Source organism: Schistocerca nitens, chromosome 5 (assembly GCF_023898315.1).
Source record: "Schistocerca nitens isolate TAMUIC-IGC-003100 chromosome 5, iqSchNite1.1, whole genome shotgun sequence".
Taxonomy (NCBI): domain Eukaryota; kingdom Metazoa; phylum Arthropoda; class Insecta; order Orthoptera; family Acrididae; genus Schistocerca; species Schistocerca nitens.
Window position 1 is genome coordinate 452073635 of NC_064618.1, and position 16175 is coordinate 452089809.

Below are 16175 nucleotides of genomic sequence, written 5' to 3' on the forward strand. Positions count from 1 at the left end.
CTTGAGCCCTAGAAACTGAGTTGTGTCCACGAATGGGAGAACAACGGGACCGAGATGTAAGGATGGCGGAAGGAACGCTTTATATCGCCAAAAGTTGATACAAACCGTCTTCTCTTCAGAGAACCGGAAGCCATTTGCCACACTCCATGAGTAGAGGCTGTCTAGACAACGCTGAAGACAGCGCTCCAGGAGGCATGTTCTCTGGGCACTGCAGTAGATCGCGAAGTCATCGACAAAGAGAGAGCCTGAGACATTAGGTGGAATGCAATCCATAATTGGATTGATTGCGATGGCAAAAAGGGCTACGCTCAAGACGGAGCCCTGAGGCACTCCGTTCTCCTGGAGGAAGACGTCGGACAATACGGAACCCACACATACCCTAAACTTTCGATCCGTTAAATAGGAATCAATAAAAAGGGGCAGGCGACCGCGTAGGCCCCACCTGTGCATAGTGCGGAGGGTACCTCCTCTCCAACAGGTATCATAAGCCTTCTCCAAGTCGAAGAACACGGCTACCGTTTGGCGCCTTCGCAAAAAGTTGTTCATGATGAATGTCGACAAGGTCACAAGGTGGTCAACAGCGGAGCGGCGGCGACGAAAGCCGCATTGGACATTAGTAAGTAGCCGTCGAGATTCAAGAATTCAGACTAACCGAGCATTAACCATGCGCTCCATCACCTTACACACACAGCTTGTAAGAGAAATGGGGCGGTAACTAGAAGGAAGGTGTCTATCCTTCCCGGGTTTGGGTATAGGAACAACAACGGCGTCACGCCAACGCATGGGGACTTGACCTTCGGTCCAGACGCGATTGTAGGTACGAAGAAGGAAGCTTTTGCCCACCGGAGAAAGGTGTGCCAGCATCTGAACGTGAATGGCATCTGGCCCCGGAGCAGAGGACCGGGACAGTGCAAGCGCACGTTCGAGTTCCCGCATAGTAAACGGGGCATTATAAGTTTCCAGATTCAGCGAGTGGAAGGAAGGTCGCCGAGCCTCTTCTGCCTCTTTCCTGGGAAGGAAGGCAGGATGGTAATGGGCGGAGCTTGAAACCTCCGCGAAAAAGCGGCCAAAGGCGTTGGAGACAGCCACAGGATCAACAAGGACCTCATTACCTGAGGTCAGGCCAGGTACCGAGGAGTGGGCCTTAATGCCCGACAGCCGGCGCAGGCTACCCCAAACGACGGAAGAGGGAGTAAAACTGTTAAAGGAGCTGGTGAAAGAGGCCCAACTAGCTTTTTTGCTGTCTTTGATGACTCTACGGCATTGCGCTTGGAGTCGTTTGTATTCAATACAATTCGCCAACGTAGGATGGCGGCGAAAGGTGCGTAAAGCACGTCGTCGAGCACGAATAGCGTCCCTACAAGCCTCGTTCCACCAGGGGACGGAAACGCGACGTGAAGAAGAAGTAGTACGAGGAATGGAACGTTCGGCAGCATTGATGATAACAGCCGTGAGATATTCGACCTGACTGTCACAACTGGGAAAATCGTGGTCCGGAAAGGTCGCCAGGGAGGAGTAAAGTCCCCAGTCAGCTTTCAGTATGTTCCAGCTCGAAGGACATGGGGATGGGGTGTGGTGCAGGAGACGAACGACACAGGGGAAGTGGTCGCTCGAATAGGTGTCAGAAAGGACATACCACTCGAACCGACGGGCAAGAGTGGTAGAACAGATCGAGAGGTCCAAGTGGGAGTAGGTATGAGTAGAGTCCGAGAGGAAAGTCGGGGCGCCAGTATTGAGACAGACAAGATTGAGATGGTTGAAGACATCCACCAAGAGTGAGCCTCTTTGACAGGATGCAGGAGAGCCCCAAAGGGGATGATGGGCATTGAAGTCGCCAAACAATAAAAACGGCGGGGGAAGCTGAACGATCAGGTGCATCATGTCAGCCCGACTAACAGCAGATGACGGTGGAGTGTAGATGGTACAAACTGAAAAAGTAAAAGCAGAAAGAGTAATGCGGACAGCTATTGCTTGAAGAGGGGTGGTCAATGGGATGGGATGGTAATAGACATCGTCCCGAATGAGCAACATGACCCCACCATGAGCTGGGACACCGTCCACAGGGGTGAGGTCATACCGCTCCGAGGTATAGTGGGTAAAGGCAATACGGTCAGTCGGGCGCAACTTGGTTTCCTGGAGACCAAGGACGAGCGGACAGTGCAGGCGGAGGAGCAGTTGTAATTCCTCCTGATTAGATCGAATACCTCTTTATGTTCCAACGAAACAACGCCATCGCTAGTCAAAAAGTTGGGGGAACGAGATGGGGGAAGAGCTGGTCACCTCGACGGCCGCGGAGGGCCAGGTTGCGAGGGAACAACGCTACAACCAACGGGAGGCGGATCCGGTTCCATCGACTCGTCGCCAGCTGCGGCCGCTGTCCCTGGTTGTGTAGGAGGGGCAGCATCGTTTGCCGACGAAAGGCCAGCTGAGCGCCTGGCAGCAGAGCGTCCCGGCGAAACTGAGGACGGCCGGGAGCAGCGACTCACGGATGGAGCGTCAGACGAAATGCGCCGGGGTGGAGAGGGGGATAGAGACTTCTTCTTGGAGGCCTTCTTGGAAGGCCTAGGAGGCACAGGGATGGTGGGCTGGACCCGAAGAAGGTCCTCACGCGCGGTGTCCGTTTTGGAACGCCGGACCTCGGAAGCTGGGGTCCGGAACGTTTCCCCGATGGACGCCTGAGAAGAGGATCGCTTCTCAGGTGGCGTGGGGGCAGGAGGAGGAGGAAGGGTGGCCCCTGGGGCAGAGGGGGTGGGGGCCACGGGGGAGGAGGATTTGGAAGGGAGGGATTTGGGAGGCGGAGGCAGAGCCCCCTGATGGGTGGAGGGGGGACAGGATAGGGGTGAGGATACCGCGGAAGGAGTGGACACAACTGAGGCAAACGAAGTGGTCAATGGCACGGGATGGAGGCGGTCATACTTCTTCCTGGCCTCAGAATAAGAGAGCCGATCCAAAGTTTTGATTTCTTGTATCTTCTTCTCCTTCTGATATGCGGGGCAGTCTGAGGATCTAGGCGAGTGGACGCCAGGACAATTAATGCACCGAGGTGGTGGGGTGCATGTATGTTCCTCACGAAGAGGACGTCCACAATCGCCACAAAGGGGCTCAGCCTCACACCGTGACGACATGTGCTCAAAGCGCAAACACCTAAAACAGCGCATAGGAGGCGGGACGTAAGGTCGCACGTCACACCGGTAGCACATCACCTTTACCTTCTCCGGGAGAACGTCCCCCTCGAAGGCGAGGATAAAGGCCCCGGTGTCGATGCGACGGTCTTTGGGGCCGCGCTGGACTCGCCGGACGAAATGCACGCCTCGGCGCTCCAGGTTGGCCCTGAGCTCCTCATCAGATTGTAGCAGGAGGTCACGATGAAAAATAACCCCCTGCGTTCTATTTAGTGCCAGATGTGGGACAATGGATACTGGGATGTCCCCTAGGCGGTCGCACGCCTGGAGCGCCGCCGACTGTGTGGCGGAGGTGATCTTGATAAGAACGGACCCTGAACGCATCTTGCTGAGAGCCTCGATTTCCCCGAAGATGTCCTCAATGTGCTGAACAAAGAACATGGGCTTGGAGGTGGCGAATGTCCCCCCACCGGTTCGAGAACAGACCAAATAGTGGGGGAAGTACTTCGCCCCAAGCCGGCGGGCCTGTCCTCCCATGGAGTGGCCAAGGGGGAAAGGGCAGGAGAACCAGAACTAGAAACGGTACCTTTTCTTTTGAAAGACTCGGCCGCAGAGCGACCTGATACGTGTTGACGTTTCATCTGCGAAACGTCCGCCCCGATACCACCCACTCTGACCAGGGGCTCTCCCCACGGGCGCCACCCAGCCGCAGCAAGGGCCACCTGGCAGGATGACCATTGCTGGGAGTCCTGATGCCCCAAGGAGACGGGCATCTACTCCTTGGCCGACGTGGGGAGGGTGCAGCTCAGGTATCGGCAGTACGATCCCTGTGTTGTCAGGGGGCTACAACCTAGAGGGTACATGACGACCCCACCACAACGGGCTGGCTACCGTGCTGGATTTCTGGTGCCATGGAAAACCCATCATGATCGCTGGTGCAGATGGAGATGCACTATGGGCGTAACTTGGACAACCCATCAGGCGTTTAGGCCCAATTTGAGGAATAGTGGGTATGGTTACAACGCCGGTGCAATGCTGAGTGCCAAGGTCTTAGTGCACTTAGGACCAGTGGTACACCACGTAAGGTGTCCTTCCCCAAAAGGCTCGTACTTCTTTAGAATTTTGAAAAATGGAGGTCAAACCCCAAGGGGGACCATCACATGGAAGGCCGAAACGGTTGAAACTCCTTTTAGTCGCCTCTTACGACAGGCAGGAATACCGCGGGCCTATTCTAACCCCCGAACCCGCAGGGGGTACGAATGAGTTGTGGCTGCTCATAACATTTAGTGATCTTAATTTCTCCTTGCTCTTCCACAATGCTATGAGTGTTGCTGGTATGTAGATTTCTCGTGATGCTGAATAGCTTTTTGCAACTGACAAATGCTTCACTGTATAACTGAGCATTTACACTGACAACAAATTCATCTCACTGATGATGGCTGGATAACATTTTCAAAGACAAACAACTGCCCAGAGCAATCTGTTGTGTGTGCTTGTTGGAAAAGCTTCATCAGTTCTATGCTCTGATCTTCAACACTATGACTGCTTGTTACGTCTACAAAAAGTTCCATCTAAGATACCATCGTGACTACATTCTGTTGAGACGACCCCGGGTTCCATAATTCATAGTTATTCTTGCTATATGTGTTCCTGTTGGCTGGACTTGTCTCCCATTTGCTAGCTTTATCACAATCTCTTCCATATCACAAAACATAGTCTTGGAGGGTACGATTCGACATTGTAGAAAAAAAATACTAATGAATAGACTTTTGCCCGTACAGGCTCGTCACTGATGATGATGATGTACAGGATATTTCTTGACATCTCGTTAACTGTTGTCCGTTAAGGATTTCCACTTTTGGCAGCTTCACCTCCATAGATGGTCACATTGATTACTTTCCTAAATTTGGCAGCTAGGTGAGTGGCCAGTACCTCTGTACAGTGATGGGGAACAGCTATGGCATGTTGGGGAGCGAACTAGTCCAGGATATGGTGATGGGCTTTGTCCCACAGGTTCGTTACATTTGTCTGTGGTTGACTGGCATGAATACATCTGTTGTAATGGTTGATAGCTTGCAGCATAATAGTATTCTTTCTGTACAGTAATGTACATGTCCAGGTTTCCCCATAGTGGAAACAGACTAGTGTATTGTTCTCCATCCTCCAAATGTATGTTCTTCTGCGGGGCATTATACTAAGTGAATAAGCTGGGTGTACCTCCATTTGTCGGATGCTGAGATTCTTGTCTGACAGCTGTGACATAAATCGGAGTTGGCTGTGTCCATTCTTCATGGTGTATTCAAATGGAGGCTGGGACTGCTGCCAAATATCAATACACTTCTTCTTCAACATCCTGTATCACCTTCTGAAGTATGGAGTTGACATTCCTGTTTGCTACCTCTTACATACTCAGTCAGACATTTCTAGCTGCCATAAATGGTTGTATATCTTCTGTTACTACCTGGCTTAAGAGAGAGGCGAGATCTTCCACAATCGCCATAGAAACCCCACTTGGGAATCTGTCATACGTTTCTATCAGTCTTTTCTGCTGCATTTCCTCAGCACACTCACTCCACGGTGTTCGTCTGCTAAGTCGATCTGCCATAGATTGTTTTCACCAGTTCAGCCTGGGATTTGTCCCTTGAGCTCTTCTCTTCGATGTTCTCAAAGCACTGCTGGGCTGTCCATGTAACATTACAAATTGCTAAATACACCATGTTGTCTCACTTCTTGCATTTGGAGACTGTCAAATCCTTTCAGCCACTTTGTCAGGTCCCGACAACCCTCTCTGGAAAACATTGATGGATGCCTGATGTGCAGCTGACCTACTGTTGGCATGAAAGCCATGTGCCTCCTGAATATAAGCACATTTGAAATGATGCACTGCTTTTATTCCGGTTCCTGTCCATGTAGGTGATGGCTTTTACACTGCCTAATTGGAGCCACAGTCACCCTCATGTTACGAAGTACCCGATGTACAATATTGCATCATAATCCACGATGAAGTCTAAATCCGAAAGCAAGGCTGGCAATGAAGTGCAACTCTTAGCACTGAAAGCATGTTTATTTTACAGACACCAACCTACAGCCAGAGCTAACTCCACTCTCGGATGGAGAGTGCTGCTAATCACACAACCACAGAATATTACAGAACTTTCAAACATTACAAACATAAGAAGTTTTAAGAACTTTCCAGAAATGATAAACACTAAGTAACAAATATTTTCTGGTGATGGGGTTTCAACTGGCAACACGCAACATGCTTAAAAAAAGAATTTTCAATCTTCTGTTTACCACTTCTTTTATTTTCTTCATAAAACCCAGATTTACCTGGAAGCTAGCCTTATTGTCCTATTAATCTTTCTTAAACTTACATATCTATCATCTTATCCTGAATAGTTTAACCATAAATTATGTTTGTACAATGAATTCAGTACTGAACTTTTTAAAATGTTTTGTATTTAAGAAGCATGTTTAATAAAATGAGTCCACTATTCAAAAATAGTTACATAATTAAAAGTATTTCTACGATTTCTCACTGTCAGTCTCTGCAACTGATTGATCACTGCAACCAACTGCCATGCAGAGGGCCCATGTCCAATTCCCAGTATTGCCAAGGATATTTCCTCGGTGGGAAGACTGGAATGGGGTTTACTCAACCTCGTGACGGCAACTGAGAAACTACTTGAGCAAGTAGTAGTGACTCCAGGTCACAAAAGCCAACAGTGCCCACAAAAGTGGTGTGCTGATCCCATGCCCCCTCCATACCACATCCAACGTCGCCACTGATGAAGCAAGACACCAATACTGATAGACCCAACAGAGCCTGTGGATGGAGTTTACCTTTATGACTTCTTGTTCCTTCAATAGCAGAGTTTTTCATAGTCTCTGTAACATGCAAGCCATGGTGATGGCTCAGTCACTCTCAAGAATGTTCAGATGGGGAGGCAGCAAAAGCCCAGAATTTTTTTTGAACATAGGGCCAGCGTAACAGTATTGTTGCTGGCTCTGAATGACATAGGGTAGAAATCTAGAAAGATTAGTGGTAGGTCTAACTTCTCTTCTTTAAATGTGATGAGCTCAGTGCCCAGTCATGAAGTAAAGATTTTATCATGGCTTCTACAATGTGGGAAAGTTACTTTGCTACCAAAAATAGCAAATGTATAGTATATACAAAATTCATACAAAATAAAATATCATCAATTGTCTTGAACGGTATTTATAAACCAGTTACACAAAGTTGTGAAATGGATAAATAACTTACATAAATGTTTGATACAGCACTGAATGGAGTATATCTTCATGTTTTATTCCCATGTAACACTGTTAGTTCCCAACATTCCTCTAGGTGGCATGTGCAAATGAGCTATTCCAACAGTTATCATGCAGTCATAAAATCATGCAGAATGACCACAATGTTGTTTATGGTCTCATGAATCCAAATCTGCTACCACAGTTCAGAGGCAATTCAGGACTTAAAATCACAAGCCACGAACTCAAAGACAAACTGATATTGATTGATATGAACATTTCACCGAAACAGGATGTGTATCATAGAGGATGCCAGATCAGGATTGGACGGCATTCTGACACAGTGACTGAACAAGTCTGGCTGCCTTACATTCATAGTCCATGTAAATCAATGAGACATGCCAGCTTAGATTTGAATATGCCTAGTTTTACAGATTGGAAAGTGTTACTGGAACACCTATCATTCAATTCCCACAAATTACAAATGTTGCAAGTTTTAAGAGAAAGTGACAAAGGAAAACAAGGTGAGTTTTGCGTAGAAATGTTTGACAAAATGCAGAATGAAGATGATTTTCTAGATAAAATTGCACTCAGTGATGAAGCCACCTTCCATACCTGCAGTACAGTGAATCAGCATAATGTTTGGATATGGGATGAGCAAAAACCACATCACATAATCAACTTATACGGGAGTTGCCTAAGGTAAATGTTTTTGTGCTGTAAGCTGTAACAAATTTATGATTCTTCCTTTTTTTTGCCACGTCAAATATAACTAGTACATCAAACCTGGGAATGCTTGAACATTATCTAACGCCTCAAGTAGAACAGGATATGGGCACACAGGCAGTTGTCACCATACATAATAGGATTTGGCAGGAAACTGATTACAGATGCGACATATGCCATTTTATTGAAGGAAGTCACAATGAATATTTATTTATAAAACTTTAAGATCTATTGCATTTTGTGCTATATCAAACATTTCTGTAAGTTATATATCTTTTTCGCGATTATTAAACACCCTGTATATGGTCACCAAAATGTATAAAAGAACTATGTAACGACTAAAAATTAACAACTAAATACTGAGATTTTTTATTCATTTCTATATAAACAAGAATTAAATAATTATGCTTATTGACTCACTGTTTGCCATTATTATCTCGTTGTCTATTTTTGGGCTAAACAGAGAAATATCAAGTTCCTGTGGATAAGTATATGATGTCCATCTTCCCTCTGTGTCCGGATCCATGGTCAAGGATTCAAACAGCGATGGTATGGGATCAGTAAACTCTTCAACATGGCTTATTTTGGTAAGTGGACTACCAGTGGAATTAGACTTTGTACACATATCTGAAAAACGAAAGTATTAACAAACACAATATTAGTTTAGTTTATATTGAAGGCATTAATTACTATGGCCATTTCTTATATAATATGATTTAAACATTGGAAATTCCAGATGGAATACTATTGTCATGATCTAAACACTTCTACTTCTCATAAATGGAAACTGTGCTATCCCTTCCCCTTCTCCGGCCTTTGTTGGAGATGGTGGTCATTTGTATGTGAGACGTGCTTGGTTGTGTGAATGAATGTGTGTGTCTTTTTCTGAAGAAGGCTTCAGTTGAACACTAATGAGTAAAAGTCTTTCATTGTGTCCACCTGCAACTCAATATGCTGCCTTTACAGTGAATAGCAATCTCTCTTTTCCTTACTGTTGCTACTTCTCACAAAGGCTGCATGTGTTTGTGTGTATGTGCATAGATACTGTATCAACAAATGTCTCATCACACATGCAAATAGACTAAGTTGGTTCACTTGTCACCTTTTATTACCTTCCACATATTTTATGAAATCTGCAGCAACAATGAACAAGCAGTAGCGTTATCACTTGTTTTCATTAAAATGCGGTATTATCATCATTTTTACGTGATTCTTCTTATCACCACCACCACCACCACGGAGATGTGGTCCACCTATATAACTAAACAAAAGTCTGTTTCCATGCCCTACCCATTTTGCTTCCTTTCATTTACAGATCATCAATGGGTTGTAATACATCACATGTCGTAAATAAAAGTAACTGAACTGCTTATGACATAAAAACATAGTATTTTATTTACCTGCATAGATGGAAATGAAGAGGTACTGAGAAGAGTGGGAGAGAAAAGACAGTTACTAGATGTAATAAAGAGAAGAAAAAGAAATTGGATTGGGCATATATTAAGAAAGAATGACGGACTGATAAAAACAGTTTTAGAAGGTTATGTAGAAGGGAAAAGGAAGCGAGGAAGGAAGAGATTCCAGATACTGGATGACATGATGGACGGTACAACATACAGCAGCCTTAAGAAGGAAGCAATGGATCGCAGAAAATGGAGAGGCAAAGGACCTGCTAATATAGCAGATAACTGATGATGATGATAGATGGACCACATCTGCAAGAATATAATAATCATAATCATTTATTGTGTGCGTGTGTGTTATTACATTTGTCTGCAAAAATTCAGTTTCATCACATTACAATACGTAGTTGTTAAAGGATGTTATGTTAAAATACAACATTTGTTTATCCTGCAACTGAAAATAAAACATCATTGTCACTGACTATACAAAACAACTGTTCCATCATCTCAGCTACCTACGATTGCTCGCAACAGGTATTACCAACGTACGGCTCGGATAAGAGTGTGGATGGCCCTTTGTAAAGTTTTACCCAAAATGCTCAAAATAATAACTGCTAGACATGACATTGATTACAGTTACAGAAACTACAATGGCAATCACATGAGAGAGAGAATCAAAGTTGACTCAAACTACCGCATAATGACCAACAATAAATTTATATACAATATTTTTCAAGTTTAAAATATCTGAAGACAGCCACTTGGAATTTTTTTTTCTATTACAGTAATTTACACACACTGCGGTAATAAATGACAGCATCAGTTTCAGTCGTCTAACAGAAAATATGTGATTAAATTTTCTTTTTAAAAAAAATTACCTGCAATTCATGTAATACAAACATCTTTTCTGTTTTGCTTTGTTTTTATTTGAAGAAAGAAAGAGTAGTGTTTTATAACCTGTCAATGATGATGGAGCAAAAACTGACTGGGGAAGCATTATATTGGAAATTGGCCATGACATTCTAAAAAGAACAATCCCCGCATCTGCTTTAACCATTCTAACAAAATCACAAAAACCTAAAATAGGATATCGGGGCTGGAATTTCAACTGCTGTCCTCCCAAACGCTAATCCAATCTCTTAGTCACTGCATCATCTTGCTCAGTTCTTCTTATGTGAGTCACAACACATGTTACAGCTATTTACCAGCAATTTTTGGATTGATAAACTACTTTGTTTTAATCACTAATGACTCTTAGACTATCTAACTGAACATGTACCAATGTTCCATACTGATCTGAATTACTGATCTTAAAAAACTGACACCTTCATACAAAATGCAGAACAAAGTAATAGTAAGTAATTTGTAAACTGAAAAGTCAAAAATATATTAATATAGCATTGTCCTCTGCTTCATAACAATTAACATTTTATTGTGTGATGGTGTTCTTTTGTTTCTGTATTACATATTTGATACATTCACGTAAAGAAGTAGTCTCTTGGTAGGTTGGGTGTTAGAACTTGTCAGTTATCCACTCCTAATATGGGTGGGTGTTAACAACAATTGTTAACATCCTGCTTCTGTCCCTTTGGGTATTCAGGAAAATAATATTTAACACAAGCAAAAACATGCACATCATGGTTTGTCTAATGTATGCAGTTTGCCAATTAACACTATTCCCTTCTCTGAACTACTAAATTCAATGTTTCCCTCTGTACAGCGAGAGATCCCTGACAGACATACAAGCCCATGCCAGAACCATAGAACACAAAGATGCAAAAGGAGTTAAAAGTGATGGAAGGAAAGACAGCTAAAAATAGTAACTTGCTCTTGGAGAAACGCCACAGAGACGAGAGAGATAAAAAGTAAAACACGGTCTACAGTCCAAGTGTTGTTCACTAAAACAGCTGATAACTCAGATAGGAAACATAAATTAGAATGAGAGTGGTTAAAAAAAGGACATTCTGTCAGGAAATGGCAAACCGTCAAAGGTTGTTGACAATCAGCACAAAGTGGTGGGGGATCACTGCTTAACAAATGGCAATGTCTAAAACAACAGTGCCCAATACGAAACCTAGCTAAAATGATCTCCTTGTGGCAGGAGGGCTGAGAAGAGGCCGGCCAAGCTGCTGGGAGAGGTTTAATTCGACAGAGCTCGTTCCTGTGAAGGTAAGACCAGTGTTAATGACCTGCTGACAGATGACAACACAGAGATCATTGGAGGGAATGGAAAAACTAGCAGGCCGAGGTACAAGAACTGCAGCCTTGGCAGCAGTGTCAGCGGCCTTGCTGCCAATCAGAACGACATCACCAGGGACCCACACAATCATCATGGTGGCTCCATCAAGAGTGAGAAAGTGAAAGCTTTCCTGGACCCGTTACACTAAGGGATGGACGGTGTACAGCACACACAGGCTCTGAAGGGCAAAGAGTGTCAGAGCAATTGACAATTGAAAAGCCTGTGTCACCAGATATTCTGTGTAGCCTGATACAGGGCGAAGAGCTCCGAGGTAAATACTGAGCAATGTTCTGGAAGCCAATATCGAAAATTGTCAGTGCCAATGATGAAGGCACGCCCGACACCACAGTCAGTTACAAAGTTGTGTATGAAGGATGATAAACTTCCAGCGATAGAGTGAGTCTGGAGTTGTGTCCTTAGGAAGTGAATTAAGTCCAAGGCAAACGCAGGCCGCAACATGAAGCCAAGGTGACGAAGGATTCACACCCATTGGGAAAGTGGCAGGCAACGTTAAGTTAAGCTACTGGAGCAATAGCTGAAAGCGAACTCCAGGAACAGTGAAGAGGGACGCACCCCATACTGGCAGTCAAAGGAGTCATCAAAGAAAGAGGTATAGGATAGGTGGCCATGCAGGGTAGACGAACAGCACGCATATCTGCTGAGGAGAAAGTCGCAGTGGTAGTGGCAGCTTCTGCATACAGACTCTAAACCGGGCTTGCGTAAAAGGCACCAGTGGCCAAACGGATGCCATGATGGTGGATAGTATTGAGACGGCATTAAGAGTGATGGTCATGCAGATGCACAAGCGAAACACCCATAGTCTAGTTTTGAACAGACAAGGGACCAGCACAAATGGAGGAGGGTGGTTCGGATCTGCACCCCAGGAAGTACCTTTGAGGACATCTAGGACATTGAGGGGTCGCATACAGAGGGCTGCCAGGTAAGACACATGGGAGGACCAAGAAAGTCACCTACTGAGCATGAGACTCAGGAATTTTGTAGTTTCAACGAACGGGAGAGCAACAGGCCCGAGATGAAAGATGGTGGAAGAAACCAATTGCACTGCCAGGAATTCATACAAACTGTTTTGTTAGTGGAAAAACGAAATCCATTATTGATGCTACATGAGCAACGACAATCGAGGCATTGCTGAAGATGGCTCTCAATGAGACAAGTCCATGGAGAACTGCAATAGATGGCAAAATCATCAACAAAAAGAAAGCTGGAGATGCCTGGCAGGAGACAGGCAATAATAGGATTACTGGTGATGGCAAAGAAGACGACACACGGATCGGAGCTCTGAGGCACCCCGTTTTCCTGGATAAAGGTGTCAGACATGACAGAACCCACACTGACCTTGAAAACTCTTGGATAAAGGTGTCAGACATGACAGAACCCACACTGACCTTGAAAACTCTGTCTTAAAAATTCCTGAAGGAAATGGGGAACCATGTTTAGAGATCACAGAGGATATCAGTCCTTCAGCAGGTATCGTAGGCTTTCTCCAAATCAAAAACACAGCCACAGTCTGGTATTTCTGCAGAAAACCATTCATGACATCTGTTGACAAAGTGACGAGATGGTCAACTGCGGAACGGCACGCTTGAAATCCACAATGTGAAGCGATCAGTACATTGCGGGACTTGACCCACCTTACCAGCCAGGCATGAATCTCACATTCCACCACCTTGCAAACACAGCTGGTGAGAGAAATGGGGCAAGTAGCTAGAAGTTAGAAGGAAGATGTTTGTCCTTACTGGGCATAGGTGTGGGTATGGCACTGGCTTCAAGCCAGCATCTGGCCAACATGCTTTCTGTCCAGGTGCAAATAAACATATGAAGGAGCAAACGCTTGCCCACAAGAAGAAGGTGCTGCAATATCAGAATGTGAACACTGTCTGGCCCTGAGGTGGAGGTTCGGGATGAAGTGCGAACATGATCTAGCCCCCTCATTCTAAAAGTGGCTTTGTAGCACTCACGATTCTGAGAACGGAAGGGTATCGCGTGAGCCACCTCCACTCGCTTCCGATGGAGATAGTTGTTGGGGCTCGATATCTCCAAAAAATAGCAGCCCAAGGTGTTGGAAATAGTAATAGGGTCCACTATGACATCATCTGCTATAGTCAGGTTCGAAATTGGTGCCAGGGGACAGTCGCATGTTGGCCCACACAACTGAAGAAAATGTTTTTGTTTGCTATCTGGAAGAATGCATCAACACTGCGCACACAACTGTTTATAATGAATACAGTTTGCCATCGTAGGATGATGGTTGAAACTGCGGAGGGCATGTCTCCGTGCAAGAATTGTGTTGTGGCACGCCTCAGTCCAATAAAGGACTGGGACACAGTGCAGTAAAGATGAAGTGTGAGGAATGGAACGTTCTGCGGCAGTAAGGATAAGGTTGATAAGGTATTCTACCTGGTCATCACAACTGGAGATAAGTTGTTTGTCGAAGGTTACCAGGGAGGAGTAAAGCCTCCAGTCGGCCTTAGAAAGCTGCCATTTGGTTTGCAAAAAGGTGGGGTAGGACCAGAAAATGGATAGCACACAGGAAATGGTCGCTCAAGTACATGTGAGAGAGAACCGAGCACTTGAGACGCCGGGCAAGCTGGGTAGTGCAGAATGAAGGGTCCAAATGGGAATAGGTGTATGAGGAAGCTGAAAGGAACATGGGTGCTCCAGTGTTAAGGCAGATGAGTCTGAGCTGGTTTAAAATGTCAGCCAAGAGGGCACCCCCCTCACAGGTTCTGGGAGAGCCCCACAGTGGATGATGTGCATTAAAGTAACCAAGTAGCAAAAAGGGGTGAGGCAGTTGCCCAATAAGCTGGAGGAATTCTGCCCTGATGACACCGAATGATGGAGGGATGTAAACGGTACAAAGAGAGAAGGTGAAGCAAGGAAGGAAAATGCGGACTGTAACAGCTCGCAGATGGGAGTTCAGGGAGATGGTTTGACAATGAATGACATCCCGGATGACTAGCATGACTCCCCTATGAGATGAAGTGCCATTCCCACAGGAAATGTCAAAGCGAACCGGAAAGAACGGCGAGAGGCCAAAGTGGTTGTGAGGATGCTATTTTGTTTCCTGGAGGCAAAGAAGAAGTGGCTGCTGTGATTCCAAGAGCAGCTATAATTCCTCCTCATTGGATCTAAGGCTGCAAACATTCCATTTGAGGAGAATCATGATAAGGAAAGGGGCGGAGGAAAAAATGAAGGGGTGTCACCTCGGTGGCTGCAGGGTGCAAGGCTTTGAAGACCTCTGCTAAAGGGTGCAGAGGCTGAAGGATCCTGCTACACAAGATCTACAGAGGCGCCAGCATTCTCCCACAGTCGGTCTGCAGAGTCCAGGGTAGAAAAACAGTTGGCGGTGTACACTAGCGACATGGAGGTTGGTCGAGCGAGGGTATCATGCGGTGACACTGTTGACGAGGGTCTCAGAGTTGGTGAAGGAGAAGACCATTTGCCTTTGTTTGATTTCTTGAAGCCTTTGCGGTTGTCAGATGACGATTCAGGTGATCGTTGGTTGGAGGCACATAAAAAGCCTTCGAAGGAGTATTTCTTCTGGCCTTTCCGGCCTGCTGGTTGTGAAGCAGGTGATTTCACTGTGTGAGGTGAAAATTTGGTGGCTTGTTGCACAGCTGGAGGAGAAGGAGACAGGGATGCTACCATTTGACACTGGATGATTTTACAACTGCAGTGTTGAATTTGAGGTCGCATACCTGCGTGGCCATGTCCTTCATGGAGTGAGAAGTAGCAAAAATGGTACTGTTAGTGGCGCATGGCAAAACACAGGGTTTCTGACTAGCCAAAAACTTGCAAGCGATGGGGTAAAGCACTTTTTCCTTCACCTGGACATTCTCTAAGGCCCATCCGTCGAGATACATGGGGCAATGTCGGGAGGAAACTGCATGTTCTCATTGCAACTGATGGAGCGGACAGAAGGCAGGAGGTTTGACTGTGGTTGTAATGATGACATTGGTAGCAGCACATCAGGTTTGGAATGTATGGTCAGACTGTGATAACTACACAGCCTGCTTTGATCTTCGATGAAAGCACTACTCTAACAAACGTGAGAAAAAGAGTGAGTGTTGACACTAAGGGTGCATTTACCTTTTTCATTACCCAACAGCCTGCAATGATGCATTGGTCAGAGAGGTAAGTTTGGATTTCTGCCTTGGTCAGACCATCAACAGCCTATTGTAAATTACACCACGTGAAGAATTCAGCATTCGATGGGCCTCAACACGAACAGGATAGCTGTGGGGGACCGAAGAGGCAAGCCACTGTTGCACTTGAGAATCACAAGTAGTCTCCAAGAGCTCTCCAAGTGAAAAGTTCCAGTGCATAAAGGAGAGCAGGATTTCACACAGCCAGCAATTGTATCAATGACTTTCTGAATAATAAATGGATTAACCATAGCAAAAGTACTGACCA

General features: G+C 45.4%; 1 protein-coding gene across 4 annotated transcripts in view; it reads right to left on the reverse strand.

Moving 5' to 3' along the window:
• Positions 1-16175, reverse strand: part of LOC126260902 (protein twisted gastrulation-like) — a 58749-nt gene that overhangs the window by 28495 nt on the left and 14079 nt on the right. For all 4 annotated transcript variants that reach the window (XM_049958358.1, XM_049958356.1, XM_049958357.1 and 1 more), the window contains exon 3: positions 8520-8726. In XM_049958358.1, the coding sequence (XP_049814315.1) occupies positions 8520-8726 (207 nt within the window). The remainder of the gene's footprint in view (positions 1-8519; positions 8727-16175) is intronic.